At 48.4% G+C, this 27967-nt stretch overlaps 1 protein-coding gene across 3 annotated transcripts in view; it reads right to left on the bottom strand.

Annotated features, from left to right (window-relative positions):
* Positions 1–840: 840 nt before the first annotated feature.
* The window catches only part of NPAS2 (neuronal PAS domain protein 2), a 151583-nt gene continuing 124456 nt past the window's right edge, over positions 841–27967 (bottom strand). For 2 of the 3 annotated variants that reach the window (XM_028104080.1, XM_028104082.2), the window contains 11 exons: positions 26428–26575; positions 24423–24507; positions 21487–21628; positions 20874–20983; positions 18633–18722; positions 14651–14797; positions 9310–9507; positions 7393–7583; positions 7000–7092; positions 4155–4329; positions 841–2191 (listed from right to left, as the gene is read on the bottom strand). In XM_028104080.1, coding sequence (XP_027959881.1) covers positions 2024–2191; positions 4155–4329; positions 7000–7092; positions 7393–7583; positions 9310–9507; positions 14651–14797; positions 18633–18722; positions 20874–20983; positions 21487–21628; positions 24423–24507; positions 26428–26575 — 1547 coding nt within the window. In that variant the 3' untranslated portion in view covers positions 841–2023. The remainder of the gene's footprint in view (positions 2192–4154; positions 4330–6999; positions 7093–7392; positions 7584–9309; positions 9508–14650; positions 14798–18632; positions 18723–20873; positions 20984–21486; positions 21629–24422; positions 24508–26427; positions 26576–27967) is intronic. The other variant, XM_028104081.1, reaches the window with a different exon arrangement.

Genomic DNA, 27967 nt, shown 5'->3' with positions numbered 1-27967 from the left:
GGGATTCTCTTTCTCCCTTTCCCGCTGCACCCCTCCCTCTCTCTGTTAAATAAATAAATAAATAATAAATAAAGTGTTCATTTCTGGTCCTTTAAAGGATAAATGATCCTAATGCATGCAAAGCATTTAGACTTACCTTTTTTAAGGAATACAATTGTGTGAACAGAACTCCTTTTTTGTCGTCTGTATAGCCTCTCGTGCCGTCCCAAACTGCTCCTTGTCATAGGACAGAGGCACTGCTCCTATTTCACAGGAAGCAGGTGAAACACAGAGCTGTAGCGACGGAGCAAGGGAAGGAACTTCGTTCTCTTGGACCAACATTTGTGGTAAGGGCTGTGCTGAGCATCACCATCTCAGTGATTCTCCATCCTCATGTCATGGTGACAAAGCCTCGTGGGGAAGACGGGATGTCTGTAGTTGGCAGAAGCCTCCTAGATGCTGCTGTTCTATCTCCCCCCCCATCAACACGATGTGTGTACACACCTCTCACACACAGACACATGAGCCCCACGAGCATCCCGCATAATCTTAAGTGCTGGCAGGGGGAGCCCATGAACTCCAGCCCAGATGAGGTTAATGATGGGCTGGGACTGCCTTGATGTAGAATGTCTCTGTCATCTCCACCGGAACCTAACGGGTTGGTGCCCATGCTGCAGCTTAAAAAAACCTAATGCCATTACCTGTTCATTGATTGCTTGCGATTACCCTTAGGAACATCTTGAAATTAAAAAAAAAATTTAAACAATGAAGAAAAGATGTATGCATGCATAGATAACAAGGGACAGAAACTGCCTCCAGAGGAAATTGTACAAATTTGTTAATTTATTACAAAATGGCCACTCACAGAAAAACACAGGAAAACTTTTATGCTTTTATATCTGGGAAAGGAACTGGTGTCTCAGATACAAAATAATTTACACATAATCCATACAATTTTATTTTATATAGAAATAGGTCATTATTACAACAGCTGTACAATTCACTACACTTCGTCTTTTAATTACATAAAATCTTCTCTTTAGAAACATCTCAACATAACAAAACATACAAAAAAGCAAAGTGCATTTTGAAAAGGAGAATCCAATCCTCGGTCTTCTCACGAAAGATCTGTAGAAAGATGCAGCATTCTGACTCAAGGGGCCGGCGTGTCCTGGGGTTTCCTCGGGGACCTGGAGCTCCATGGGCCTGCCTGGCTTGGGAAACCTCTTCCTCCCGTTCCGTCTCGGAGTTCCCGACAGAATTCCGGAATATCAGCTGCATGATTGTGCTTTGCTTTGAGTCTGCCTTTGTAGTTGCAATCAAGGAAGTAAACAGGAATAGTCCAGTGTTTTATTTAGGGGAAACAATAACCACCAGAAAGAGCCTCCTTCCATTAGGTTTCAGGCCAGAGGGTGTGGGTCTGCGGCCTGGTTAACAACGACCATCTGATTGGTGGGCTATTTTTGTTCCTGGGTCTCCAAGTGAAGTCACAAGACCTCCTTATTTTTAAAAACTGAAGGTGCCTAAGTTATCTCCTCTGTGCAGCTGTGCAAATTAAAACAAAAACCACCATTTAAAAATAATGAAAAATAATCTCTTTATTCTCTCTCTTCAACAGATCTCTGACCCAGTGTTTCTCGAATGCAAAGGAAAGAGGATCAGGAGAGTGAAGGCCAGCTAGCAAGTGTGGATGGACCGCAGCCGGCTAGAGGGACCAGTGCGCTCTCGGGGAGGACATGGCGAGACGTGCCATCTGCTAAGCGAACTGAGTAATGACGCTTTCGTGGGGCACTCGGTTCCCATCCGAGTATGGCTGTAGAGTGTGCCCGAGAAACACAGAGGCTAGGGAAACACGGCCAGTATTCTGATCATTTTCCACGGCCAGCCACTGCGTTCTGGAGATGGTTACCATCCAGGAGTTCTGAAATGTATGCAGTGTGCACAAAAGCCAAGGGTTTAAACTCCTCTCTCCAGTTCCTGTGGCCACCCCCATGGTCTGTCCATTGGTTAAAGCTGATTGTGACCCGACGGAGGTGCCAGGGCTCTACCGGGGTGGCTGCTGGAGGCCCGAGGACTCAGAGAGGCTGCTGACCCTTCGGGGAGGGCGTGAGGCCTGGGGCGGCGGGGGGTAGCCCAGGGTCCCTGGCTGTTGCGAGTAGGTGGAGAGAAGTAGCGAGTCCTGCTCACTGTGCAGAGAGGTTGGTGCCTGCACCTGGAAAGTAAGGACAAAGGGCTAGAGGACTCACCTCCATGGCTGGTGGGGCAGAGGGGGGGTGTCTTGTGGTGGCGGGACCTTGCAGGGGAGGGTGGGTGGGGAAGAAAGGAGCCTGAGGCTCTGCCAGGTGGTTGGGAATTCAGAAGCCAAGCTCTCTGCCAGCAATAGGGGTTCCCTTGGGCCAGTGGGCCAGGGACCAGGCTTTGGGGGGGGGCGTGGTTTTCTGAACAGGTGCACATGATCTACATGTGGCCTGTATATTTTGGGATGTTGGGACCTGAGACTACAAGCAGATCATTGACAGGGCAGAAACCAAACACACATGCAGTCTGCATACTTTTCACCATGGTCCCTGATTCTGTAACCACTCCCAAATACTGCTGTTTGTCAGACTCCTAATTTGAAGCTCAGAAATTTCAGCTGGTCAAACCCTAACTTTGGCACCTTCAGTCCCTCGCCTCACTATTCCCATCCATGAAATCTCCCCTGTCCAAACCACCCAGAGCACCCCAGGCACACCTGCCCCTCCACTTTAGCTCAGTCTGTCTCTCTCTTGTTGGAACACTGTCCCTTCCTCTCCATTCACTTTGCCCGCACTTTGGCTCTGCAGCAGGTGCCCCTGGGGCCTTCTTCCATGAAGGCCTCCAGTCACAGTGCTCTTACTGGCACAAACCCAGAGCCTGGCTGCTCTGTGAGGCCTCCCCTCTCCCCACACCGCACCGTGAGGGCCCGGAGGCCAGCAAGAAGGCCCAAATGCTCTGTGTCTTCTTAGCCCCATGTCTTGGAGGAACAGGTCCCCGTCAACATGTTTGCTGCCAGGGCTGAAGAAAGACGTGGAGGCCTCTAACTCTGCCCAGACCATCCCTGCCTTCTCCCTTCACCTGCACCCATCTGAAATCACTTGTGTCCTGCAAAATGACAAGATATGCAAAGCTGAAGTCTTGACTTGACTGTCCCTATGCTTGAGGCCAGGGAACTTTGAAAAGTACATCACAGATGGGTTAGCATCTTTGGAATTAAATTGCATTCAAGACCTTCAAGGAGGACTCTTTTCATCTTTATAACACTGTCCTTAAAATATCTTAGTCACAACACTCTCCTGTGGCTCTGAAGGTGCCCAAGCAGGGAGGTAGAGCGAAGGGAAAGCCATGGCCTGCCCTGTGGTGGGGGCTCGAGGCCAGGGAGGATGTGCAAAGGACAGGGGCAGGGCTGGGGCAGGAAGGGGTGCTCCGGGCATATGTCAGAGCCTGAGCAGACACTTCTGGTCCCATCTGAATGTCAACCACTCTCTCTTACCCTCCCTCCTTCCAGTGTGTTTGGCACTTGCTTAAGGTAAGCAGTGACCACAGGTAAAAGTGCCCCACATTTTCCTAGAAAGCCCCAACTTCAGGCCACATTATTGTATTTATCAAACAATTTCGATGAATCTTTAACTAAACATGTAATTTGTATTTGTATAAGACTTTGTGTATAAACACACTAACAAGTCTGACAAACACAGTAATAAGTGTCTGATTTTTGCTCTCAAAAATATGGATACCATATAACATTTACTTCTTAAAGATGGATCTATTTTTTTTTCCTCAGGCATTAGTCATCTTACTGATTCAAATTTGCCCCATACTCTCTCATATTCCAAACTACACACAAAGCATACTAGATACAAATTTTGTAAATAGTATTTGTCAGATGGAATAGTATTAAAGATGGATCTTTTAAGCACATACCAAATGAGGCATAAAAGCTGAGTCTAAATTTCTCCTACTAAATATACAAAGACTTTATAAACTTTAAGTATTATAAACTTCATAAACTATAAAGCCTCAAACGCAAATCTGTCTGGGGTTTGTTTCGGAACTGAGGACTAGAGCCACCCTGAAAGCCAGGGAGGAAAGGCCTGTCAGCCCAGGGCTGCGGAGCTCTGCCCTGTGCCCGGGCGCATGTGTGTGGCAGTGCCCACCTGCAGGAAGTGCTGTGGCTGCTGCTGGGCCTGTGCGGGCTGCAGGGGTGACTGCCGGGAGGCAGGGAAGCTGGGCTGGGGCACCGCCTGTCCCATCAGCAGAACGGGGGGCGAGGCGCTGCTGCTGGTGGTGTGCATGTCTGCATTTGGAAACACGGCCTGGCTCTGTGGATACCTGTTTGGTCACGTGTGGGAAGGAGAAAACAGACTTTTAAGAAAGAGGTGTTGATGTGATACTGGCAGCACAGGCAACGAAAGGACACACAGATAGACTGGACTTTGTCAAAATCAAAAACTTTGGTGCATCAAAGGACACTATCCATGGATTGAGAAGGCCACCTATGAAAAAATATTTGTGAATCATATATCTAACAAGGGATTGCAACTCAACAACAACAATACAGCCCGACTACAAAAATGGGCAAAGGGTTTGAACAGACATTTCTCTCAAAAAAAGATACAAATGGCCAATGAGCACAAAAAAGGATGCTTAACATCCTTAGACAATAGGGAAACACAAATCAAAATCAAAATGAGATACCACTTCATAGTCATGACAATGGCTATTATAAAAAAAATAATAAGTGTTGATGAGGATGCAGAAAAATTGGAAACTTTGTGCACTAATAGAAATGTAAAATGGGGGGGGGGACACCTGGGTGGCTCAGTTGGTTAAGCATCTGACTGTTGATTTTGGTTCAGGTCATGATCTCAGGGTTGTGAGGTTGAGCCCCGAGTCAGGCTCCATGCTGAGTGTGGAGCCTGCTTAAGATTCTCTCTCTTCCTCTCTCGTGGCCCCTTACCCCTCATGTTCTCTCTCTAAAAAATAAAATATAAAATAAAATAAAATAAATAAAATAAATAAATAAATAAATAAATAAATAAATAAATAAAATAAAATAAAATAAATAAAATAATAAAATAAAATAAAATAAAATAGAAATGTAAAATGGTACAGCCACTATGGAAAACAGAATGGCAGTTCCTCAAAAAATTAAGCAAAGAATTACCATATGACCTGGCAATTCCACTTCTGGGTATATACCCCAGAGAAGATGAAAGAAGGGACTCAAGCAGATATTTGTACACCCGTGTTCATAGCAACATGATTCATAATAGCCAAAAAGTAGAAGCAACCCAAGTATCCCCATCAATGGGTGAACAGATAAGCAAAATACAGTATATACCCATAATGGAATATTATTCAGTCTTAGAAAGGAAGTAAATTCTGACACGTGCTAGAGCATGGATGAAACTTGAGGACATTATACTGAGTGAAGTAAGCCAGTCACAAAAGGACAAATACTGTGTGACTCCCCTTAGATTAAGATTCCTAGAGGAGTCAGATTCATAAGAGAAAGCAGACTGTGGGGCTGGAGGGTAGAGGGAACGGGGAGTTGGTGTGTAATGTGGGTCAGAATTTCAGTTTGGGAAGACAAACTTCTGGAGACGGACGGTGGTGATGGTGAATGCCCCTGAACAGACACTTAAAGAGAGCTAAAATGGTAACATTTATGTTACATATATATTCTACCACAATTTAAAAAAATTAAAAAAGAAAAAAGGTGTTGATGATCATGGACCATGAACAAGAGGCAGAGGAAGGCCATTTAGGAAAGCTCCAGAGGAGCACAGAATAGGAACAGGTGTTTAAAGACACTATAGAGAAGTCCATTTTGCATTATATTTTTGGAAATGTTATTTCTCTCTGTCATTTGTAACAGGATGGGGCATTAGGTCATATCTGGAAGAGACGGTAGAGGAGACGGGGAAGGTAGAAATTATTGCGTTGACCAAAAATGGCAGTTAGAGTTCCAGAGGAAGGAATTCCCACTTTTGCCTAGTTCACTGCATTTTAAGCATCTCTGGAAAGCGATGTAACAAGAGTCTTTGTTTTGTCTAATTGAGAGCACCATCAGGGAATTTAAAGGCAGCTTCCCGAAGTGTGCATTCCCCATCTCGCCCCCACAGGGTTTTTACTGGGATAAAATGAAATGCTGTAGGTACAGGCCCCTGTCCCTCAGAAATGTTCAGTGACCATCCCCGGCTACTACTATTTCTGGCTGAGGGAGGACACAGGAGGAAGGGCTTCTAGGGGCCGGTCCCAGGGGATGGCATGGGGGATTTAGCTAGCACCATCTCAGTGAACTGCTGACACACACTCAACCAGTGTTTAGACAAGAAAGATGTCTGTGAGATAGTTCTACTTCTGCCTCATGTCAAAGAGCTAGGAACTATTTCCCAGTAGCTTTTCAAGTATTCACTCCTCTATCTCCCGTATCCTTTGTCCCAAGTAATTAAAGCAACAGTGGAGGAAAGCTGCTTCTGGACATCAGGGCTGCCGGTGGCAAGGAGTCTGGGGAAAGGAGAAGGTTGCGTGTCTGGGAGGAAAGGAGAACCCACATCTGCAGGGTTTCACGGCCCGTGGCTCGGCGCCAGAACGCCAGAGCAGAGGAGCTTCAAGTGTGCCTGTGGAACTTGCCAGCATCTGCCAGTCAGACAGAGCCATGGGAAGTCCTGGGGAGGGGGCTCAGGCTACATTTACCTGGGTTATTACCAAGGGTGAAGGACCCGCAAAGATGCTTGAAGATGATGACAGATAATTGTTTCCTTCGGGTCCTGTTCTAAGCATGGGATGCTGACCCACAGTTTTATCTTCTTCAATGGGAAATGGAAGAAAAGCTAAGGGGGTGTGCCTGTAAAGGGTGTGGATGGACACACTTTGATCTTGCCTTTGGTGCAGCTCACACGAGGAGCGCTGCTGGTCCAGGCCAATGAGAACCCTGCCAGCCCGAGAGCACTCAGTGCGGCTCTCTGCCTCCTCCCTCCACCCGGGGCCACCTACTTGACTTGCCGTCCAGTCCTGCTGACCTCTGAGGGCTGCCTCGCGTCACAGGACCCAGGCATCATGGGCTGGATGGGCTGGCTCAGCAGTAGCCTTGGAGCAGAGGAGGAGATAAACGGGAAACTTGAACCAGCACCCAAACTGTAGACCCGCGGGCCGACGGCAGCGCCTGCCCAGCCCGGCTGGGCCCTTTCTGGCTGCCCCCGATCCCCACGGCACCTGCTCTGCTCTCGGAGGATGAGGAGTGCAGCCACCCGAGCCCCCGGCCCTTTCTTGCCACTCTGTTGGCTGGGATCACCTGAACTCTGCCTCCATCTACAGCAGCAGGAAGGCTGGAATGGTCCCTGGAAAGCTGCACCTCAGCTGTCTTTCAAACAAGCGCAGTCTCTGTACCTGAGCTGCCGATCATGGCTGAAGGCTGGGCTGGGCCGGCACTGGCTGCCATCCTGGGAGGCAGAAGTGAGCGTGGTCAGGCTCAGAGCTGGTGGGAGCACTGCCGCGGCACTGCTGAACTGGGGCGTCAAGCTGCTCACCGAGGGGCTGCTTCCTGGCATCAGCTGTGAGCTTCGCATTGGCCTTGGACCCTGGAGCAGTCATGGTAATAAGAAAGGTAAAACTCAGACTCATCTCTGGAGTCATCTCTCCAGGAACCCTCCTTCCCAGAACCCCAGCCCACCTTGGCCCTTCCTCTAACTTAGGACCCACGAGTTTTTTGAACTATTTTGATCTTGTGACTCTTCCCCGTTGGATCATAAGCACCTCAAGGATTCTTTGAATCCTTTGGGCCTAGAACAGTGTCAGGCTCTCAGCAGGCAAGGAAAATGTGCATGAACTGAACTACCTTCTGCTTTACCGATTCTACTCCAGACACCTGGACCTCCTTGCTCTTTCTCTCCAACTCACTAGGACTACACTTGCCTCGGGGCCTTTGCACTGGCTGACCCCTCCCTGTGGAATACTCTTCCCCCTAATACCAGTATGGTTCATTCTCTCATCCCCTCAGGTTTTGGCTCAAATATGATCTTCTCTAAGAGAAGGCCACCTATTTAAAACTCCAGCCCACCCCCCACCTTCACCAGTGGTCCTGCATCACCACCTGACAGGTTGTGATCTTTGCTTGTTTGCCTCTCTCTCCTGAGTTGGATCAGAGATGCATTTTTTCCTTTTCTCTTTTGTTCACTGCTGTCCCTCAGTGCTTAGAACTTAGTGCCCAGCATGCGGTGAGCACCTGACAAATACTTGTTGAGTGAAATTATAACTAAATGAGGCAATGGGCTTGGATTTGCTTTTGCTTTTCGGGTTTTGCACTGTTTCGCCGACTGTCCATCCATATGATGGCACCACAGTGTTTTAACTGTCCGAGCATCCATGAAATCTTTCAGTGTTAGTGTAGGTTCTTCCTCAGTGTTTTCTTTTCTAGATTCTTCTTGACTATTCTCATTAATTTTTCTCTTGACCTTTAGAATCAAAAGGCTGCATTTTAAAGGAAAACCCTTAAGTCTGGGTGAAGATGGGCCAAACTCTTAAATGTGTACTTTCTACCTTTTATTGTACATTATCTGTTTACATTCCCAGAGGCCCCATGAGACTCCAAGCTCCAGTCTTATTCACATCTTTCCCCCTGGGGGATGGTGAATGAGAGGGGCTCAGCAGATGTTTACTGGACCCATGATGACGTATGCCAATATGAGGCCTGAGGAAAGGCTGTATCTTGCCTTCCAATCCTTGGTCTTCCAGAAGCAGGGGCTCAGGACTTCTTAGCTGCATTCAATTCAAGTGCCATTGATTGATGAAGACTGTCAGATTGCAAGGTCACTGGTGGCTTGTAGTAGGCAGTAATGGCTGTGAGGGAAGGGCTTGGTGGGGACTGGAAGGGGCATGCTGGCCCCAGGGAAAGGGAAGATGAATGAAAGTGGATATAACCTGTGTTCTCACACTGAAAATGGCTAAAACCAAGAGCAGGTGATGAGGACGGAGCATACACAGTGGGGACATATGGCTGTCGGTGTAAGTGGTCTGGGTGTTCATATCTCCTTCCCACCCCAGTCAGGATCAAAGCTGAAAGTTTCAGCTGCAGGATACCATTGAGGTATTTTAATATATTAATAAAACACAGGAGGAAACTAGTACAACTTGGGGCTTCAAAGAGTCTTAGAATAAGGAAAGGAAAACCCCACACCACCATAATCTAGCCCCAGTCACAGAAGAGGAATGGCTCAATAGGTTTCCAGGTCAGGGGGACTGTGGGACTCAAGCATGCCCTGGTCTGCTTCAGTGGCAAGGACTAAGTGTGAAGACGAGCACGCTTACCTGGGTTGATATCACACTGGATTCTCTGAGCAGGTGCTGGTTCGCCACCTGGGCAGAGGCAATCTGCCCTGGAAGTTGAGGGCTGGCCACGAGCTGGGGCTGGGAGCCTGGGGTCGACCTCTGCTGGAGTTGCTGCTGAGCCTCAGGCCGCGGGGCGCTGCTGAAGCTCAGGGATACAGCCGGCTGCTGCAGAAACATCTGGAAGCAGAACAAGAGGGCCTTTAAGGTTGGGATCACAGGTGCCTTCACTTTCAAGTGTTCACCTTCTCACAGCAAGGTGTCTGCACCTTCTTTGTATTCCCTAGCCAGGGTAAGAGGTCAGCTTTCTTGCTCTCTCTGACCTGCCTGGGAAGAATTAATTCACTCAACGTGGGGGCGTTGGAGGCTATCATGCCATGAGCACGGTGCGAGGGCCCTGGAGATGGAACAGTGAGTTGGAGGGACACTGACCATGGCTTCGAGAAGCTATGGTCTAGCGATGGAGGTCTAACAGGATGAAAGATGCTTAGACCTGGATGGCCTATAAATAAGTTGACGTACTTATATAGAGTCTGGGCTGGCTTATCGGCTCCTCATGAGGGGAGAGAAATATCTTGTGAATGGAATGAATGGTGGCCGAGGGTGGGCCAACCTGTGCCACAGTCTGCACCATCCTGGCAGCAGGACCAGGCCACTGACCGGGGCATGTACCTGCACTGTGGTTGGCATCTTCAGCCCAGTGCTCCCAGCCGGGATGGCAAATCTGCCCCCATTAAGGAGGTGACTCTGCATTCCCAGGAAGGCACATGTGATATGTTGGCTTGGCAATCTTAATTTGAGAGGTTTAAGGGAATTTGATCAAGTTTGTAGAATGTTTGAGAGTTTGTGAGAACCTCGGCCTACCTCATTTGTAAGTCTGGTGTATTTGATTTAAAAGAATTGATTAAGTGCTTAGAAAGATTTCACTTCTTAAGTTTATATGCCTGCCTTGTTAGGCACCCGAAATGTTTGAAGGATTTATATATATTGAACTTGTGGATTAATGGCTTTTGTAGATACGGTTGATTATTTACAATTTGTTAAATCTATAAACTAACTGAACATAAATAAAAACAAGTAAAAGCACTGCTATTTTCAGACCAAATTAGATTTGTAAATAAAATGTAATCTGTAAATTGACTCTAAAGGCCTAAGAAGAACAACTTTAATACTTTCAATCATAATTTAAACCTAAGACCTGTAACTAGCTCTTTCAACCAAAGGTCCTCGTGGGCATTGAAAACTGCCATTATCTAATATGTCGGATTCTTGACAAGCAGTACTCTCCTCCCTTGTAGACCTGGGGCTTCGACTTCTTCAGGAGGGAGGCCCTCTTCCTTCCAGCATCTGGGGTTTTAACCCCACTTCCTGTACTCAGCTCAATACAACCTCCAAGCCAGTAGAGAACCGACATGCTGACCATCGGCTGAGTGACCGAGGGATTATGGAAAGGCAGAGGCAGAACCACACCAAGCAGACACTTGCAGGAGTACTTAGGGATCATTAGTTCAAGCATGTGCCTCGTGGGTGAGTTCGAGCTGCCTCCCTGAGGCCCGAGGTGGATGGGTGGCTGAACTGGACCAGGTCCCCATCTGGTGCCCTTTCCACCACCCCACCTGATCTCCCCACTGTCCAGTCACACCCCTCACCCCCACCAGAGAGGTTTTGAATAATGAGAGCTCTTTGTCACCTTAGAAGTTAAGAATTTTCTGGGTATCCATCATCTCAGATTCCATTTGGGGATTAATACTTTACTTGTTCCCAGCTACCTATTATAATATGGCATGACCTACACTTCACCACTTCAGCAAAAACCCAATACACACACTATATAACATACATTTTTTTGGTAGGGTACAATTTACCTTCTGATTAGATTTCAAGTCCATGCAACCTTTATTTATAACAGGCGGTATAATGTAGCTTCAATTACATACCTTAGTTCAGATTCCAACCCCACCTTGTGCTACTGGTATGACCTTGGGCAATTTTCCTGACTTTTCCAAGCTTTAGTTTCCTCATTAATAAAACAGTGACATCAAGAGTACATAGCGTGTAAAGGATTAAATGAGATTTATGCTGAGACATAGTCAGGGCTCAATCAATGGTAGATAGTAACAATAATATTTAAAATAAAAAAAGGAGCTCTTTGTTCCCTAGCCCCTTTGGGCATGCAAAAACTATCTAAGAAATGAATGAATGGAATACATAAACGAATGAATAAACAAATAAATGAGGCTTTTGCTCAGAGAAGGGCAAACTGTTTCTGCTTGTGTCATGTCAGAGACTGCTGGGTCTGCTGCTCTGTCTCATTGATGTGTGCCTTCTGAGGGTAAGAGGCACCCTCTACCTGTCCCTGTGTATCTCTGTATTCCCACAGTGCCTAGCCAAATGCTAGATACATAATGGGTGTCTCCCGGATAGAGAGGGGTGGATGGAAGGAAGGATAGGTGGATGGAAGTATGGATGGAAGGATGAATGGATGGGTGCATAGGTGGATAGCTGGAAGGAAGGAATGATGGGTGAATAGATGGATGGATGGGTGTATGGAAGAAAAAAAGGAAAGATGGATGATTGAAAGAACTGATCAAGGAACACATTTGCCATTGCTACAGGTGCCCTTCCAGGCATTTCTTTGAGTAGCCAGCAGAGGGCGCGCATACTCTCAAAAAGAGAGCAAGAGGCATCCTCTGGACGGCAGGGAATGACACAGCCTTTCACCAGAACAGCTCTCCCCAGGTAGCGCCCTTCGTGACTCCATCTAGGTGCAAACACCAACACCTTAGAGGACCTTTCCCTCATAACCCAATCTTTTTTTTTTTTTTTTTTTTAAATCGTACTCAGCAAGCATCACACACTCACATAGGCTCAATGAAAGCTCCAGGGCACTAAAGTCAAGTGGCAAAGTCCACTGACATTTGAGTAAAGGATTTTGTAGGGGACAATCCTGTTTGCTGCTGTGCACATCCATGCCTCTGTTTTATCCACAATAAAGAAGAATTTTATGGCTTAGGAAGATGATGTCTTAAACAGCACCGGGTCAACTTTATAGAAAGTATGAGAAAAATAGCTCCCTAATTCAAGTAGAAAAAGTTATCAGAGAAAAAAAAAGCTTCTAATTTTTAAGAATAAACCAATCATATGCTCACCTGTGGTTTTTCATTATTCTAATCTGCTTACTTTTACCAATACTTATTATTATCACAGAACATCTTAGAAATACACAAAATAGAGGTATAAGGAAACCCCGAGTATCATCATTAGGCTTCAACAATGATCAACATTTTGCCATTCTTTAATCTCTCCTCCCACCTCCTACCTTTTTGGGGAAGGGGTGAAGTAATTTTTACTTGCTTATTCTTTATGCTTGAACCATGCAGTTTTTTTTTTTTTTTTTTTTTTTTAAAACGAGTATCACATTTTGGTTAAACATTTTGGAATGTTTTTCTTTAAGTCTGTAAACCTGTAGAATTACAAGAAGGCAGACTGTTTGAGGAAAAGTTCTTTGGTTGGACTATCTGTGGATTTCCATGTTCTTTGGAAAATTCCACTCCAAAGATAAGGTCACAAGAATGAAACCAGGGAAGGGACACACTGGAGGTCTTGATTTCCACATCAACTCTTACAAAACTCAGGTGCTCTGTGGGCATATATACTTTGGGGGGTAACAAAATGCATTGGTCAGGAGAAAAAAAATAAAAATTCTTTATAACAAGGAGTGAAAGAGATAACCTTGTGTCGCCTGTTATTTTAGAATTCAGCTTGAATGTGGAAAAGGCAGGAAATAGAAAAGCCCGGGCTCTGAGGAGGATGTTCATACGCCTACCTTGCTTTTAGCAGTTTCTGGCTCAATTTTCCCCTTCCTGTTAGTGTAAAAATTCCATTCAAGTAATTGGAGTCAGGCAAGTTCTGCCAATCAGGCCCTGGATCAGTGAGGAAACATCACAGCTGGGAAGGAATAAGTAAAAAGGGACTTTGACACCTTGATGACTCCATTTCTTTCCCTGTAAACAGTGGTCCTCTCCTTGGTCCATTTCGGTGCGGCTGAGGAGGCGGGGCAGCTGCAGGGCTGTGGGCGTGGCCGGACGCTCCGCCCCTGACCCCGTAGGCGGGGCTGTGAGTGCGGTGCCCGGCTCGGTCCTCCCACTGCAGAGCCAGCCCTGGGCCAAGGGTCTGTGCAGGGGCACGGGGTGTCCGGAAAGCCGGCCAGCAGCGCCTCTGAGGGGCCCCCGGGAGGCATGATGGCAGGCAGCAGGTGTCTCCTGCTGCCCAGCAACGCCGCCCCATCACGCGTTGCGTTATCTCCGCACGCACCAGCTGGGCGCTGCGCCCTGCACGGAGCCTGCCGGTCGACCCCGGGAGGGTCTGTGTGGACCGTGCTGGGAAGCAACAGGTCCCGGGCTCCAGCCATTTTCTCCGAGGTACTCTTCTGCTTCCTTCTGCCTCTCCTAAGAGGGGGTGCAAATGCTTAGAGCTCTCAAGGCAGACTCCCAAGGTGAGCTAGAATTACATTCACAATTAGAGCCTGGGTCAAAAGAATGCACTTGGGAAGAAAAATCGTCTTGGACTGATCCAAGTGAAACTTGGTAAAAATCATTTATCCTTGAAAGAGATCTAGTATACACAGCTTTCCTTCCAAACACAATCTCTCAAAAGGATTCAAAGAAGCGACCTCCAGGGCACAGTGTCACAGTTAAAAGGATTCAAAGAAGCGACCTCCAGGGCACAGTGTCACAGTTAAAAGCTGCTGTTGTCAGAACATGCAGAGTGCCACCATGGGCATGCCACAAATGGGGTGGCCTGGAGATGCTAGGGTGCTGACCTTCAGTCCCTGCTCTCTCTGCTGTCCCCCTCGGTGCAGGGTGCAGATCCTCATCATTTCCCACATGTCTCTCCATTAACGCTTTGATGAGAGGCAACAGCACGATCATGCCCATGCCCCCCACCAGCAACCCGGGCAGTTACACAGGTGCTGGAAGTTTATAACCCCATGGGAGGGAGGCCAGCATCAGTGCAGGGCGATCAACCGCCACTCATGAATGAAAATGCAGGTGATATACAGACGTTATGTGCCCAACAGAGCAAGGGGTAAATGGGGAGGGTGTCATGGGAAATTCACATTTGTCCTGGAGTTGGGGATGGAGGAGGTGGGATTCATTCCCTGTGCTTGGTGTTGGAGGTTTCAATATGCTTAGTGAGCAGGACTCAATCAGGGCAGTACAGAGGGACTTTGGCAGGAGTCCTAAAAGGATGGGTAAATACATCACAGGGCGGCAGGGAGGACAGAGGCCATGGCAGACACTGGCCCGGGAAGGGGCATCACCTGGATGTTGGAGTCCTGGACCAGGCAGAGCTGCTCCTGGATCTTGTGGAGCTCTTCCTGCTGCCACCGGATGTTGGCTTGCAGGATCCGTGTCCGCTGCTCTAGCTGGTCTTTGATGGTCTGGAACATGCTGAACTGTGCTGAGAACTTGAAGGTGGAGTCAAAACAGACAACCAGATGAAAGAGCCATTTCAGCCTTGCAGACCGATGTTGCTGCTGTCCTGAGTGGCCCTGCCCACTTTCATTTCTGGTCCCTTATCCGCCCGTTCTGGTATCCCTACTGAGTGACTCACTGCTGGGGAGCTCAGCAGCGCACAGGGGCTTTGGATGAGGGCTGGGCGTTCCAGGGGTCCCCGTGTGGGCTATTCCGAGGCCCACTGGAATCTGCAGGTCTAATGTATTGCGTGGCAGTCCGGGAGGGTCACAGAATCCGGACGTGATTTTGTAAGCAGTGCTCACAAACTGATATTCCAAATTTGGTTAGACAAATGGTTTTGGAAATGAACATCAAAAGCAGTGCATCCGAGAGCAGGTGACAGTTCGCAGGCAATTTGGGGTCCTATCATTATCCTAAATCTGATCCTGGAAAGCAGGGCTCTTCTGTAACAATTCACAAATGAACTTGTTATTTCCGGGGGGTGGAGGGGGGTGGCTGCCCTCCTAACAGGCGTGGGCCATGGAGGCCTTATCACCCTCCCTCCCTTCCCCGGGCTCATTTGCTGCTATGAACTTCTTAGAAATCTGTGCACAGAAGAACTAAGGAAAAGAGTCGTACAATCACCTGGCATTTGTCCTTAGGGTAACACTGGCAGAGGGCGACCTTATAGGAGGGACACTGGTAAGTGCTTTGCACAAGGGCACCAAGTTTCACCTTCTTTTACCTCTTACCCCTTTCCTGGGACGGAGGTTGGCTATGGGAAGATTCTACAGGCGATCTCTGCCCCATGTTCCCTGTCCACCTTGACATACGGCGTTTCCTTACAGGAAACATGAGGAAAGTGGGGGATCATGGCAGGTGAGGTCGGTACTCCTGCTCTGGGCTCTTTGGGGCACTCAATAATTCCTGTTTCTTGTGTTTGCTGGCCTGGGGCTTTCTGCTCATCCCTCCCTCCCTCCTCCCTTCCTTTCCTCCCTCCCTCTCTCTCTCCCTATCTTCTTCTCTTCTCCCTTTTTTTTAAACCTCTATTTCCGCGCGATCTCTATCCCAACAATCTCCCTAATCCATTTCCTGCCCGTTGTCTTTTGCAGACACCTGCAGAGACTCTTCCTCTGCCCGTTGACCTCCCATACATGGAAAAGCAAGGAGGCTGGGAGAGTTTTGGATACAGCTGGGGTACAGTGAAGGATGGAATCACTGACCACAATTTTGGGAGTGGCAAAATAATAATAAAAAGAACCAGTACAAATAATAAAGGCGGGTGCTGCCATTTGGGGAGACCCACACTTTCAAGTCATTGCCCCAGGCCAGCAGAGGCGGGACACCAATCCTTCACATCATACCCCCACGTCACGCATGTGACTTGCTTGGGATGGCACAGCCAGAAGGTGGTAGGGGACAAAATGTGAATCCGGAGTCTCAGGAGCTGGGTGAGGCCAAGAGGTTTTGCTAGCAACACCCCCCCCACCCCCCCGCCTCCCAATTCCACCTCAATCAGAGCATCTTTGGCTTCAGACTTCATTTGAAGGAAAAAGTTCTGCTGCTCAACATGAGTTTAAAAATACCTGTGCTATGCCAGACGGTATCAGCAAACACCTCAGCAGAAAGTAAATGATCAAAAAACTGAGCTGGGATTTTGAAAGAGAATTCGACTGAGAAAGAAAAGGAGTTCTACCAGGTATGAAATCAAAAACAACACAACACAAAAGCTTCCGTGGTGGGTTCTACAAAGTCAGGAAACACTCCGGGGCTATGCCTTGCATGTCTAGTAGAGAGGACACTCTGGGTTGCCCAGCTAGTTCCAAAGGGAAACAGGAGGGGGCTGGGTAGTCAGGGAGGGGCCGGCACTGTGTTTCCTAAGTGTTAGGTAACTTCTAGTATTATTCTGATTTTCTCAAGGCATTCCAGGACACCCAAGCATTAGTCTCTTGCTCTATTCCTGATCATGGCCTTTTTGATAAAGACCTTTATGCTAACTTACAGACATTTTAGAAACACAGTATGAAGCAAAACCACCAGCTACCCAGATCATCATTTCTCAGATTTTGGATTTTATTTCTTCCCCCTTTCTGTGATAGGGTGCAAGAATGATAACATTGGTGAATGGGAAGAGAGAAAATGGTAGAATCCATTGTTTTACATGGAGCAGGTATGAAAAGAACCATCTGACTTGAAAGGTCAGCAGTATGCAAGAATGTCTTAAAGAATGTGGTTATTATTAAGTATAATATGCCTAACAGACTAAGAACTGTTATTGTTAATTAAAATGATGTTCCATACATGAAAAATTAGAATTTGAAGAAGACTTTAATCACATCATTATGCATTATAAAACAAAGAAATTCCTTTACTTATGCAAGACCCAGAAGTTAGAGGGACTCTCATTTTAGGTGCCTTTGGATTGAAAAAGTTACTAATTTCATACCAAATGTGCCTTGGAAATTTGAAGAGAATTTTTTTTTCCTAATGAGGACAAATATAGATGATTTTAATTAGTTGACTCTAGATGAGTCGTTTTTACATCCTCCCAGCCTAACTCTAGCGAGGAGCACGTACTAGCAGGTGTCTTTCTTATTCCAGGAAAGCATTAGAGACCGCTGTTAATGGGACATATGTTATAGACAGGTTTGCACTGACACAGAACTCCACACTTTGGCAAGAGTGCGGCCAGTTGGTGAGCTGCTGTGACCTAGGACCCCTTGTGCCCAGGGAGTGGGACCAAGCTAAATACTCCCGTAAAGGAATGGAAATCGGAGGCTGGCCTCAGCGGAATGTAAACCAATCAGCTCCACCGCCCTCCTGGGCCGCAGAATGAAGGACTGCTGCTTCATTCAGCTGCCTGCCTGGCCTCAAGCAGGGTGCATATTGTCAAAACTCCCTGCGAGGGGCGCCTGGGTGGCTCAGTCATTAAGCGTCTGCCTTCGGCTCCGGTCATGGTCCTGGGGTCCTGGGATTGAGCCCTGCATCGGGCTCCCTGCTGAGCAGGGAAGCCTGCTTCTCCCTCTCGCTTTCCCTCTCCCCCGGCTTGTCTTCCCTCTCTCCCTGTGTCTCTCGGTCAAATGAATAAATAAAATCTTAAAAAAAAAAATACTAAAACTCCCTGTGAAGCACAGACCCACGTCCCTTTTCCCTGTGGGCCCTCCGCCTGGCAATCTCCTACCCATTCTTCCAGACCCAGCTCAGGCATCACCTCCTGGGTGTGTGGGGGAGTGCTATTTTCTTATTGGTTCTGTAAACACACGCACCCTGCGGTGGAGGTTGGTCTGTTTATATGCCCGGCCCTCCCTTGAACCTTGACTACTAACAGCAAGGGCTGACAGTGCCCCTCAAGCTCGCTCACTGCCCGACCCAAATAGTAACTCACTGACTGTTGCTGAAACAAAGAAGGAATTACTCAGCAAAGCCATGATCCTTAAAAAAAAAACAAAAAAACAAAAAAACCCACCTCAATATGATATTAATAGTACCGGACTCACAGCTCTTATAATTTTGCAGTCTCCCTATGACATTTGGCCTAATTTAAGCTTTTCCTAAAATAACATAATCAATTTGGAGTCATAAAAAGTAAGAGTAACAGAGAAAAGTGGCAGAAAGATGAACGAAGATTAAGGAAAGGATCATGGCCGAAGGGGACAGGTATAGGACAGAGTTCATAGCTCAGCATGTCCCACGGGCACATGGGGAGAAACATTCCCCATTTCAGGATCTTGGTTTGGTACATATACTTGGGCAACAGTGCATCCCCCCACTCAAGGGGATACCGCCTGTTATGTCTTGGGGGAAGAGTGACCACCAGGTTTCCCTTTTCCTGAGCCCCAGACTCACCTGTGTCATGGGGGCAGGGGGGCTCTGCAGGATGGTCTGCGGCAGGAGCTGCTGCGTGAGGTCACAGGACGACGGGGCCGGCAGGGGAGCCTGGGGAAGAGAGGGGGGCTTTGTTAACAAACACCACTTCTGGGCCATTCCTGAGGTCCTCGGGCGCTCTCAATCAGCTGGGTTCTCTGGCTTAAAGGAGGCCCTCTGCGTTAGCGTGAAGAGCTCACTTCTAGAAGGTAGGCTATGCTGTTGCCCTTGCAGGACATGGAGTCACAGCCGACACATGGCTGGTGAAGGGTACAGCGTGATCTTGAGCAAGGTCCTGGAGTCCCTCGGGATGGGGAGGCCACGGTGTGCCCTGCGAAGCCACTGCGATGTACCAGAGCTTGGCAGCTCTGCTCCACCCGCCTCCCTTGCCTTCTATTCTAGGCTCCATTCTTGGTGGATTGGCTTGCTCTTTTCCCAAACAGATAAATTCTTAGTGTCATGGAGCCATATGAATGGGGTTGGGCTAATAACCAGTGTTGGCTTTGCGTGTGGTCCTTATGCTTTCTGTTCAGCACTCAGACAGACAGATGCACATGAGTGCCCTGCATTTCTATATCCATTCATTCCTCCAGGCAGTGAATACTGGTGCAATTTCACCAGAATCTGCCTGGGATCCGCTCGAGAGACTCCTGGGAAGTCATAGACTTTGTCTCCTGATCACTCAGGACAGGGCAGGGGGACAGTGGCAAGACAATGTGTAGAAACAAGAAATGAAACACTTCACCTTCATGGGTTCATGAGAGTTTTAAAAGGAAAAGTCCAAGGATTCTTCTGAAGTTATTCCCAAACTGTCCTCAGGCACTAGGGACCATAGAAGGCAGCCCAAATGGGAAGTGTCACCCAGGACAACATTGGGAGGAAGTGACAACAGGAGGCCTGGTTTTGAGTGAGAAATCCCAGGCACAGGGCCACCCAGAGCCTGGGGTGGAGTCTCCCGATTGCGTCTCCAGCACTACAGGGAGGGACCAGGACTGTGCCTCCATCAATGGCAGAAAATTGTTTTACTGGACAGCCAAGTGCTAGAAGAATGGCATTCATGGTCTTTGTCATGTTTGATTTGAAAATAAAACTCCTCACCCAAGATTCAAGTAGGGCGTGTATAACTTTCATGGAGACGGCAAGCAGGAAGGTGGCATGTTCACTCCCATTCCCAAAATGTCAGTGACGGATGGGTATGAGGTAGTTGGCAATGACCCGGATGTGGCCCCTGAAGTTCTTGGACACTTCTCCCATCCTGAGGTGAAGGTCTATGTTCATCTCTGTGGGTGAGCTGCGACTGCTCAGACCAAGAGGAATGGCAGAGGCGGCACGGTGGGACTCCCAGGGCTAGGTCATAGGAAGCCATGCAGCTTCTGCCCGGCTCTCACGGAAAGCCCCCTCTCCAGACATCTTTTCTTGGAACCCAGTTGCCGTGCTGGGAGCAGCTCTGCTCTAAGGCAGGGAGAGGCCTGTGTAAGTCCAGGGTGGATGGTGTCGGGTGGGTCCAGCTGTCAGTCAGCCCAGCCCAGCCCGGGGTGTGGGGGCGGGGGGCAGAAGTGAGTGCACATACACCTGGGATGTGAATTCCCCATTCCCCTGGTGAGGCCTCCAACACCAGACAGCAAAGAGGAGTCAGCCCCACTGTGCTCATTTTGAATCCCGTGAATGTGAAAAAGGACTCTTGCTTTACACCCCTCAGTTTGAGGTGATCCCTTATGAGGCAACTGATAACCAGAGAATTGAACATCAGTGATTTTGCATATAGCCAGCATGCTTTCTAAAAGGCCACTCATTCCCTGACCTTCTGGAGAGGTCTGGTATAGAGCACGGACACAGCCTGATATATGCAGAGGTACATTTTTGTTGACACAGACTTCTCAAACATTTCCACTGGGGTGAAACAGTACCCACAATGGAAGGGTCCTGTGTACCCTCAGAGACTCTGGGGGTGTGACCCCTGGTTTGAGGTTTCCAGCTTAATCTTTAAATCTCATTTGGATTTTGCATTCTTTGACTATACATCCCTGTTGATTTTGGAGGAAAAACATTTCAAATTAGTTGCTAATTAAATGACCTGGCTTCCGACCCCTGCCTACCACCCCACACTCTCAGTGTTCAGGTACAGTTGGTTCTCTGGGAAGATGCAGCATGCTGTCCTGGGGTCTAGCTAGCCCCACCACACTGGGGCACCCCTGGCTGAGAAGTTTCAAGTCACACACATACCGGCATGGAGGCTGCCTGGCTGAGCCCTGGCACAGGGAGCTCTTGGGGCAGGGTGGCCGATCTGGGTAAAGCCGTGGTGCTGGCCTCTGCCATCAGCTTGCTCGGAGTGGCTGTAAGAAAGCACCCAGTCACCTTCCCGACCCACACAGACTTAACAGTTTTCTTATCAAAACAGGGGAATAATGACTACGGTGTACGTTAGACAAGCGCCTGGTTGGGATCACTGACAAAAGAAAAGTCCAGCAAGTTCTGTCAGCTTCTAACCTCAGGAGTAGGCAGATGACAGCAAACCATGCCCACGCTTCATGTCCACCACCTGGTTCAGCCACCTGCCTGATCTCACACCTCACCAGAGTCACTAAAGCCCAGCCAGGCTACAGGGTCTGTGTGTCACCTGCTTTATGTCTGTTTGGGAGTGGGGAGACGGGGAGGGCAGGAAGCCCACGGGAAAGGGAGCAAGAATGAGTGTGAACAGGAAGGCAGCTCTCACTCCGTAGCCATGGGCTGCCCTGATTCTGCTCAGGCCTGGGATGCTTCACAGGGCTCCGTGCCCCCACCACCCTGGACCCACATGGGGCGCCCACCCCCTCGCCATCTGTGGCAGCTCACTCACAGGCGGGTTCTGACATAGCCGTGTGCGAGGATTTGTGGGAGCTTCTGGAGGACGCTGATGGTGAGTGACTGGTGTTAAGGCCCAAGGTGCCCGCGTCAAGTGCGTTAAAGTGCTGCTGAGGGTCCAGGCTGGAGCCCTTGTCCTGAAACACACACACACACACACACACACACACACACACACACATCCACACAATTTCAGCATCAAGATGGTGGGAATGAATGACATGACTTTAGCTCTCCTCTAACTATACGGAAAAATTGGGGGGGTATAGGGAGAAAGATGGGAACTGTTTGGAAATAAGTCCTGACATATTTTGGTGGAATATTTGTACATATATATAATCTAGGCGTCATTGAGAGGCTTGTGGCCTTATATAAGCAGGATCTGTTATGCTTTCTCACCTTGGACTTTGATTTTTTAGATTTTCATAACTGATGCTGCATTTTATTTTTTCCTTAAAACTGTCACCTCACTGCCCAGAATCTTGGCTTTCCCAGAAGGGGAGAAGAGGCAAGTTCTAGAAATGAGGTTGCTGGTGTACCGAACTGTTAATACTCTGATGAAACCAATGCCTTTGGACCCTTCGGAGCACCTCCCACACAGTCTCCCCACTGCTTCTCCTCTGCAGCCTCAGGGCCCCGGAGTGGAGAAGAGGCAAAGGGCCAATGATCTTCCATCCGCTGATTCTTGGATCCTAACTGATCCTGGATCCCAGAATGCCCCCACTTCAAGTATTGTGTGATGAGAAAGCAACTGTGCCCTTCCAACCCTGAGAAGCCATCTTTCCATCCTGCACGGCTTAGAGTCCTAAGTGTAAGACAACAGGCTAAGTTAGGATAATTTTTAAGCTAAAGAAGCATAATGCCTGTTCTCCTGAGCCATGCTCCTATCCAGTCATAGGAGGATGGTGACATTACTAGGCTGTTTGGATAGGCTCTTCTATGTCCCACAGTCTCAGGTCTTAAATCTCTGGGTGTGAGTCTATGTGGCTATTCTGTCTTTTCAGTCATGGCTCCAGAGAGGGTGGATACTGTGTGTGTGCCGGAGTTGGGGGCTGAGATGACTGACATGTGACCTACAGTCCGTTGTGCAAAACAGAATCACAGGATGTGCCTGGATTTGCTGTGCTAAATGTCAACTCAGAGACTCCGCTGCTTAGTCACAGAGTCTCCCCTAGATACACCCCTCGGAGTGGGGGCCCTGGCCCACAGCTAATTGTGTGCTCCTAGTCAGCAGAGAAGTATGGACAGACAGTGAGAGTGAGCACTGAGAGACTTTTCTAGCCATCTGACAGAGCTGCACGTCACACCCAAGCATGGGAATTTGCATTTTACAAAAGCATTGGTCGGTGACAGATTTGAAGTTAAACAGAGTCCATTACCACTGATAGTTTGAAAAGCACTGTCCCAGAGCTTTTCCTTTAAAAGGGGCAGCCCGAGATTGTGTTCATGTGTTTATACATATGTGCATGTTTATGAGAAGTTCCACTGGGTTCTAGGATGCCCAAAGGGTCAGAAACCTCGAGAACGAATTTCCGACTGGATGATGCACAACATCATGCACATGTTCATGAGCCATGATGTATGGGGTGTCTAACACCTGTCTATGAACAGCTTAATTCTGTTCTCGGACATGATACATGATGCATTATATGACAGAGCTGGGTAATAAACACGTCCATAAACAAGGACAGGTGTGTCGTATCAGTGCGCTGGTGATGGATCACCCCACGACACATTGCCGTTTGGCATGACAGCAGGGGAGGCTCGCCCAGGACACTGATGGCTCTCTCTGGGCTTTACAGGTGATTCCTCCTTCCCTCTAACTCAACTCTCATGGACCAGAGATACTTTCATTGTACCATTGCTGCTGCGCAGCTTCTGGCCAATCTCTGGATTCTAGGTCACTGGGCAGCCTGGAACTTGAACCACGTGTCACCAATGATAAGAGACACTTTCTCCCCTACATTCTGACATATCTGAAATTGGGACGTGTCTTCTGACTGATGAAAAGAACTCCTTATTTCACAGATGGACTGGCGACAACATTTTCTCTTTCTTATTGAGAGATATATAAGGGTGGATCTTATAACGGATGGCTTCTTGGCTTTGATAAAATGCAATGCTCCCTCCCTCCCTTCCTTTCTCTCCTTTTCTCGCAACATGAGTGTCTGCTTGAAGAATGACCTTTGAGGAACAGGGCTCTGGTCTGCTTGCACGTTTCCCTCCAGCTGTCCAGGAGCAGAGATAGGGGAAGCCTGGCTAGAGGGGACTTGAGAACCGTGTGCGGAGGAAGGATGGAGGTAAGCCTTTGTGAAGGGGAACACCTCCTTGAGCAGAGCTCCCTGACGTGAAGCTGGCCCCAACATGGCTGTTACCTAAGACCTGCAGACCCAGAAGTAGGAAGTGCACATTGCTATTGACAACATGGAGGCTGTGTGAGGGGCAATCTCCTCGTGGGAGGCCTGGGTCCCGGAGGCAGGGCATCAGCACTTAGGCTAAGGGAAGGACAAGGGCACCCAAATTATTCCACACCTCAATGGGACGACGGAATAAGCCCCTAGCTTTTTATCTGTGGGAGGAGATACAAAGTGGATTTATTATCGCTGCTCTCGTAAGGATGGAAAGTTGCCAGATGGTGCTTTGAGTCCAGAGGCTGTTTCTTACACAGCTCTGTGAGTTCTCACCCTCAGCGCCCTCGGGTATGTGAGCTAAAGCCTGTGTGTGCTTCTGTACCTCGCTGAAGGATGAAGATAGTAACAGCGCCTGCCTCGCAGGAATATCATGATGGCAAACAAGTGAACACTCAAGGAACGCATTGAATAGTACTGGGAACATAGCAAATAAAAATAGTACTACTTTTATTATAACAACTCATGGAAGAACTTACTTAGGCAAACTTGGCCTTTAGCCATCTGGTGGGGATCAGCGTACCTTTAGCGCTGAAGGGTGGACGGCCTCGGGTGGTGGGTCTTCCAAAGCCAGTTCCTGCCTCCTTTCTACCCGGACGTCCGCATAACTGATCAGGAAATCAAGAGACCACAGCAGGAGGTGGGATGTTCCAGATGGCAGCAGCAAAGAGCACGTGTGTGGTACATCGAGGTACCCCCGTGATACCCACCCCAGAATCGTCACCATGAAGGAGGCTAGTCTTGTCACTTGTTTGAGGAAGGAGCTTCATTCTGTGCCTAACTGCTGCTGGGGTGACTTCTAATGGGACATCCCAAATATTTTCCTTTCCAGGGTGTTTTTATGCCCTTCTCCCTTACTTATCTTCTCCCCATGCCCTGAAACTTCCAAGCATAATTGTCTTTAGAAACGTATTTTCATCTACAGGATAAGCCTCGGCCTTTGAATAATCAGAAGCCATTCTTAAAACCTACCTAGTCTGGACTATGTGTACGGAGAAGTGACAAATGACTTTTTTTTTTTTTTTTTTTTTTTTTTTTTTAGTAATTGCAACCTTTGGAAATTTTCTCTCAAACAAATCTAGATCTAGACCCAGAGCACTGATTTGTCTGTGGGCCCACTTTTAAAATAGCGTGGGGAAATGCATCCAATGTGGAGATGGTCAAAGGGCCCCCAGCTCTGGCCTCTGCCTCATGTGTGGAGGAACAAGATGGGCGAGGGACCCTGGGAAGTGACAGTGGCTCTGGGGCCTCTGGAATGCTTGTTACCTTATTTACTAACTAGTTCACTCCCTACTTTCTCTGAGAGTTGCTTTCCAAGATTTGGGAGGTAGAGGATGGAGAGGAAGGGCGGGGTCAAGGGCGGAGTCTGAAGACCAAGATGTTGATGATGTCCAGACTTCCCTGGGGCCAAAAGACCCTGTGGCAAAGGCCCAGGCTGGGTGGTGGTAGGTGGGACTGGCCTGTCTTCAGAAACCATTGGCTGCTGAAGTGCCCGAGGGTGGGCCGAGAAGCTAAGATCATGTCCCTAAGAGTGGCATGCAGTGTGACGGTCAGGGTCACTGGCAAGAAAGACCAGCATTTCTCCCCACTTATTAAAAGAAGAGAGATTTACTTGTTGACTGTATATATGCATGTGTGTGTGCATGTATGTATGCATGATATCTACCCATTTGTCGGTCTACCCACCTGACTACATGTTACCTATCAATCATCCATCTCTTATGTATATATATATAAAATGCGGTATGTATGTGTAGTATCCATATGTACGTATATCTACCTATCATCCATCTACCTATCATGTATATATACATATATACCTCAATATATATATATATGTATGACCTTTCTTTCTTTGTTGTGCTCAAATGCTCTTCTCTAGACCAGTTTAAAACTGATTGATGTCCTTAAAATTTTTGCAGTCAGGGGGAAAAAAATCCCACGAATGACATTTCTCCTCTACCTTTGGGAATCGTGGCCTTACAGAGCCTGTGTCTAGGAAAGGCTGGATTCGCGGCCTCCCTCGGAAGCTCTGCCCACCCACCCTGGGCTGGGGGCTCCCCGAGGCCACCAGGAACCACCAGGAAGCCTCACCCCGGGCAGTCAGGTTCTATTCCCAACGCTGTCTCAGTTGCTAGCAGGGGCTTCTAATGCATTAAAAATAGAGGGGACTAGGTCTATGAGCGATTTAGAGGCAAAATTTTAATTTTCTTCTCCAAACAGTGACAAGGGAAGGTGGGGGGGTGAATGGAGATGAAGGGAAAATGTGGAAGAAGGTCAATGAAGCAATAACTCACGAAGTCACATCCTGGCGGCCTATAGAGGGGCTGAACCGAATCCTCAGTCCAGCGGGGGTGGGGAGTGCGGGGAACAGAGTTGCGTGTGTCCCTGGAAAGAAGCTGAGCTCTGGAGACTACTCTGTGAACCACAGAGGATAGCTCGGGCCCCGTGGAGGAATTCAAGCCCAGGGCTCGCTGGCTCTTGGGAACCTGGGACTACTCGCCCGCCCTCCCAGCCCCAGCCCTTACCTGACGACTGAGTGTGTGCACACGATGAACTCGGGCTTGGAGTTCCACTGGTGGTACGTGATGTAGTAGTGCGTCTGCAGCCAAATCCACTGCTGGCCTTTGGTCAGAAACCGGTAGCAACAGGACTTCCCTTTACCAAACTGCATCACTGTAGGCAGAAAACAGAGGCTGCATGTAGTGAACGTTGATATGAAAACAATCTCTCCCCCAGAAGGTACTGTTGAAAATAGAAGCTTTCAGATACACCGTGCCAGACAATGTGCACTTCTCCAGGTGTGCTGTATTTTAAGTGATTATCAAGATCCCACTAAATGATACTGAATTCTTAAATAAGGGAAGAACAATCTGCATGCTTCCCAAAATGCTCAAAGGCTTAAGAGCCTCAGATAAGGGCAGATTTCCCCAACTACCAAGAGGCCCGGGTTTGCCTGCTTCAGGAGGAGCTGTCTTTGGGGCTGTGGGAGCCGAGCACAGGAGAGACGATCCAGACGCTGGGAGAGCCGGGCCCCAAGTAGATCTGACAGCCCGCAACCTCGGCGTGGGATTCGGGGACTGTCAGTCAGCAGTTCATGCTTCGTCTACGCGGTCCTAAATGAGAGAGTCGCCTACGGATGCCTTCCAGCTCAGGCCCCACCGCCACAGGGCTGCGTGGAGCCCCCTAGGGTTAAGTCTGTTGGTGGGCTTCTGGCGGGGGGCGGGGGGGGGGTGTGTGTCCAGAACAGAATGCGTGCATGCGTGCTGTTGTATTAGCCTGCGCAGGGCAGAAGGTTGGGACTGTGGGTCTAGGGAAGAAGAACAGTTTGCGTCACTGCCTCAGTGCCTGGGATTTAGCACCTCATTCTGCAAACAGGTAACAGATAACAGGTATTGAGCCTGGGAAACCAAAGCGACAACGGGAGCCACTGCCTTGGAGAATGTGATCTCTGAAGAGGCAGGAAGCCCAGCTGAGCAACGGCATGGGCTCCACAGACGGAGAACGTCTTGCCTGAGCCCTGGGCCAAATCCTGCAGATCATGAAGGTAATTCTACCCCCAGGGTTGCCTTGCTCCGTTAGAAGGGTCAGAAGCAGCCAAGGCTCGAGGTAACCCTGCTTCTCAAACCTTCATGGGCCCACGAATCACTCGTGGGGAGGGGGTGGTCTTGTTAAAATGGACGTTCTGATTCCACAGGCCCGGTGGGAAAGCCCGAGAATCTGCAAGGCTAGCTGACTCGGTGTGATGCCCTTGCCGCTGCTCGAGGAGCACACTTTGAGGAGCAAGGGGTTCACGTTGTAAAGATTAGCCTCAGATTCTAACGGAGGATCCCGATGGACTTGAGCCTATTCTTCCTTTGACTAGAAGAGCGGAGAAGAGACAGTTACAATGGGCGCTACAGACAGCACGTCTATCAAAACACAGTGTTGGTGGTCAATTCTCATGTCAGGATCCAGAAGTCAAGATGACGAAAAATGTTCCTGTTTAAAGCTAAAACTTGGCACGGAAAATATGGCTTTCCAAGGTTAATTCTTGATGACTCTTGCTAAATGAGAATCCAGATATGC

Source organism: Eumetopias jubatus, unplaced genomic scaffold, assembly GCF_037043125.1.
Source record: "Eumetopias jubatus isolate StellerSeaLion01/CBP00866 unplaced genomic scaffold, mEumJub1_p1.0 scaffold_9, whole genome shotgun sequence".
NCBI lineage: Eukaryota > Metazoa > Chordata > Mammalia > Carnivora > Otariidae > Eumetopias > Eumetopias jubatus.
The sequence above is the reverse complement of the archived record's forward strand: the minus strand, read 5'-3'. Positions and strand labels throughout refer to the sequence as shown.